At 37.5% G+C, this 3,839-nt stretch overlaps 1 protein-coding gene across 1 annotated transcript; it reads left to right on the top strand.

The window, feature by feature from the left end:
• The first annotated feature begins 2,547 nt into the window (after nt 1-2,547).
• On the top strand, nt 2,548-3,476 carry LOC100469725 (olfactory receptor 6C2-like). Its single transcript, XM_011218265.2, is given in 2 exon segments — nt 2,548-3,103; nt 3,106-3,476. Coding segments are annotated over 2 exon segments (927 nt in total).
• The last annotated feature ends 363 nt before the right edge of the window (nt 3,477-3,839 follow it).

Here is a 3,839-nt window from a genome sequence, read left to right as displayed (position 1 = left end):
TTACATTGGAATCTGGGGATGTACTGTATGGTGATTAACATAATATAATAAAATAAAATTTAAAAAAAAAAGAATTCCCTTTCTCTCTTTCCCTCTGCCACGCCCCCCACCTGCTCACTCACTCTTTCTCTCAAATAAATAAATAAATCTTTTAAAAACATTAATAAAGGGGAAAATAATAAATAGCAACTCTCCATAATTTAAAATTATCCTTGGGGCACATGGGTGGCACAGCGGTTAAGCGTCTGCCTTCTGCTCAGGGCGTGATCCCGGCATTATGGGATCGANGATCGAACCCCACATCAGGCTCCTCCTCTATGAGCCTGCTTCTTCCTCACCTGCTCCCCCTGCTTGTGTTCCCTCTCTTGCTGGCTGTCTCTAACTCTGTCAAATAAATAAATAAAATCTTTAAAAAAAATAAAAAATAAAATTATCCTTGACAGCAGGTAAAATGGTAAAATAGTAAAAAGTAAAATAGTTATGGCCCAAAACTTCAGTATTTAATATAATTTATTTGTGCTGACGCTTTTCCTCTTATAGTAATCATCCAATGATGTGAAGTTACTTACAATCTCATTTCAGACATTTCTTCTGAATTGAGGACACAAGATTATATATTTCTATGATATGTAATGGTATACCATCCAGTGATATTAATTGGGGATCAGTATACTGGCCAACATGAAAATATGTGTGGCTCTTAGGAAGCCTTTATGTCTTAGTCCAGGAAAGCAATCTCTGCATGAGCATGCAGTATTTATTTGCTGACACCCTTTATTCCATAAACCTAGGTCAACAGCCTTTTCCTATGATGTATCTATAACCCCTGTCACACTATGGCAACTCTCCTCAATGGAAAAGAAATGATGCCTTCACTAAGCACAGAGGGAAACAACACTTAAGGTATTTTGTGGGGAATATCTTAAAGCAACACATTAAAAAAATCATATTACAAAATAAATGGTGTCTCATGATTTCATTCTAGTCATTTATTAAAGAAATCCAGATGCCCCAGACATACTGTTTCTGGCTAGGAAATATTCAAAAAGCTAATATTTTGATTAATTTGTGATTATTAGAATTGACTAAAGAAAAGCAATTGACCCAAGTCCTAAAATTACAGATTTCCTGGGAACACTTTAATTTTAGTCCAGTTTGACCTGGGTCAAATTCCAGCTCTGACACTTCTTAGAACAGTATTGCCACAATTGCTAGAAAGGTACATGATAGGTAGGAAAAGCTTCCTGGAAAGTACTCAACAAGCAAAATGGAGAGGCAGTTTTGTAGGGAAATTTATAAGGATGGTGATTTTTTAGTTTTTAAAAATATCTACACCTAATAACCAGGTTGATTTATTCTCCATGTCATAGTTAACCCTTGTTAAGTACTAATGCTTGATTATAACTGTTCTTTGGGGAAATTAGCACAGGTTGAGTCTATCCTTGGGCCAGAGTGCTGAGGAGCAATGCCAGGGGCAGCAATGATTAGTGGCATTCCCAAGGGATGGAAACACAGCAAAGAAGTCGTCAACTCCTTACCCAGGTGGTATTCCCTTATGTCTGCCCATCTTGAAGGATCCAGATTTTATGTTATTAACAGAGATGGCAAGTGGCCTTAGAAGGCATTTGGAAGCTCAAATATCTATGTGTAAACTACAGAACCCCAATATGCATCATGGAAGCCCAAGGACAGGATTCTGTCCTCTGGGAAGAACATCAGAACATCCCACTTGTCAGTATTTTGGGAAGGCTTCTGATGGGTGGGATGCAAGACAATAGATGGATGTTGAAACAGGAATTCAGGAAGGAAACAAAAACAGAGGCTGATCAAACTGATACAAGGGAGGGACAGAGACTAGAATATTTCAGCCAATTATAAAAGAACAGCAAAGAAGAGATTCTAGAGGAATATGGGACTCAAGAAATTTCGTGATAACTCTGTAATACTGCTCCCAGTTCACCCACACAGCAGTGGCTTTTCTAGGATGTTGGGGAGATTAAGAAATTATTTGAAGGGAACAAGTGTTACAAAGCATGCAAAATAATACAACTAAGCCACTGGTGGTATTATTATGATAGGGTATGAGAATGACTTGCTGATATGCTGTCCTGACAGGTGGGGAAATAAAAATTGTATACATATTTTCTTCTATTTATTAACATTTATGGATCTCCTTCTCTACACTGAGGACCAGAGATACCATGATTACTGCCCTAATCTCAGGGAACTGTGAAATCCCTGTGGCATTTTTTTTATCTACTTTAAAACTGGTCCTGTAACTGGAGTGGAAATGAAACTTCAGAGGGATATTTTCTATAAACCACATTCTGAAGACCAAGGTAAACCAGAGTCCAGAGAAATGAAGCACGATGCAATCACTTCCACATCGGATTATTGACAATCAAATGAAAGTTTAAAAATGTGCTTCTACTAGCTTTCTGTACTACTTTTCTTTACATAGCTTATTGAACTTTTATTTTTATGTTCTATTCCTCAGATTCAAGGTTTGTAGTTTATTAATACAGACTCATATATCTGAAGACAGTGATGAAAAATCATTCTGCAATAATATTCATCCTACTAGGATTAACAGATGACCCACAGCTACAGGGTTTTTTTTCAGTATTTCTGTTTTTCACCTACATTTTCACTGTTGCTGGAAATCTAATCATTATCCTCCTCACTCTGTTAGACTCTAATCTCAAAACACCCATGTACTTTTTCCTTTGGAATTTTTCCATCTTAGAAATAATATTTACAACTCTCTGTGTTCCTCGATTCCTGTACAGCCTGACAACTGGGGACAAAAGTGTTACCTATAATGCATGTGCCATCCAATTATTTTTTGTCATCCTCATTGGAGCAACAGAATTTTTTCTTCCAACCACCACGTGCTATGACCGCTACGTAGCTATCTGCAAGCCCTTGCACTACACTACCATCATGAATGAAAGGGTATGCACCATTCTTGTCCTTTGCTGTTGGCTGATTGGGTTAATTGTCATACTCCCACCACTTAGCCTGGGAGTTCAGCTAGATTTCTGTAACTCCAATCTCATTGACCATTTTGGTTGTGATGCATCTCCTCTTCTGAAGATTGTATGCTCACCAAATTTGTAGAGCAACTTGTTTTAATCATGGCTGTGTTGACCCTCATAGTCACACTAGTCTGTGTAATTATGTCCTACACATACATCATCAAGACTATTTTAAGACTCCCTTCAGCTCAGCAAAGAAAAAAGGCTTTCTCCACTTGTTCTTCCCACATCATTGTAGTTTCCATCACCTATGGAGGTTGCATCTTCATCTATATCAAACCAGCAAAGGAAGGAGTGGCCAGTAACAAGGTGGTGTCATTGCTCAACACTTCAATCATCCCTTTGATGAACCATTTCATTTATACACTACAGAATAAGCAAGTCACACAAGCTTTTAAACACTCGATTAAAAAGATGGCATTTCTTTCAAAGGATTAGAAAACTAAAAAGATTTTTTAAATTAACATCCAATGTCACTTCTCATTTTACCCTGATTCCAAAACGCTTATGATCCATTCCCATAGATGTTCCATGGGTTTTCATTGATATAAATTAGCTATCTTGAAATTCTTTTAGTGTGTATGTTACCTCCTTCTAAGTCATACCATGTAGTCTGGAATGTTTGAACACCTTGGAGTCTGCTTGAACTTGAGTCTGCTGTTAAGTACCACACAATGAGATAAGGTGGGGTAAGTCTCAAACAAGTTCAGCATTATCTTGCAAGAAAACTACCTCAAAAGAGGTCATGACACATTTTTCAGGCAAGAAGAGAACAAACCCTTGAGCAGGATAAGTGTCTGC

Source organism: Ailuropoda melanoleuca, chromosome 15 (assembly GCF_002007445.2).
Source record: "Ailuropoda melanoleuca isolate Jingjing chromosome 15, ASM200744v2, whole genome shotgun sequence".
Taxonomy (NCBI): Eukaryota; Metazoa; Chordata; class Mammalia; order Carnivora; family Ursidae; genus Ailuropoda; species Ailuropoda melanoleuca.
Note: the sequence above shows the minus strand (reverse complement) of the source record. Positions and strands in the feature narration are given on the sequence as shown.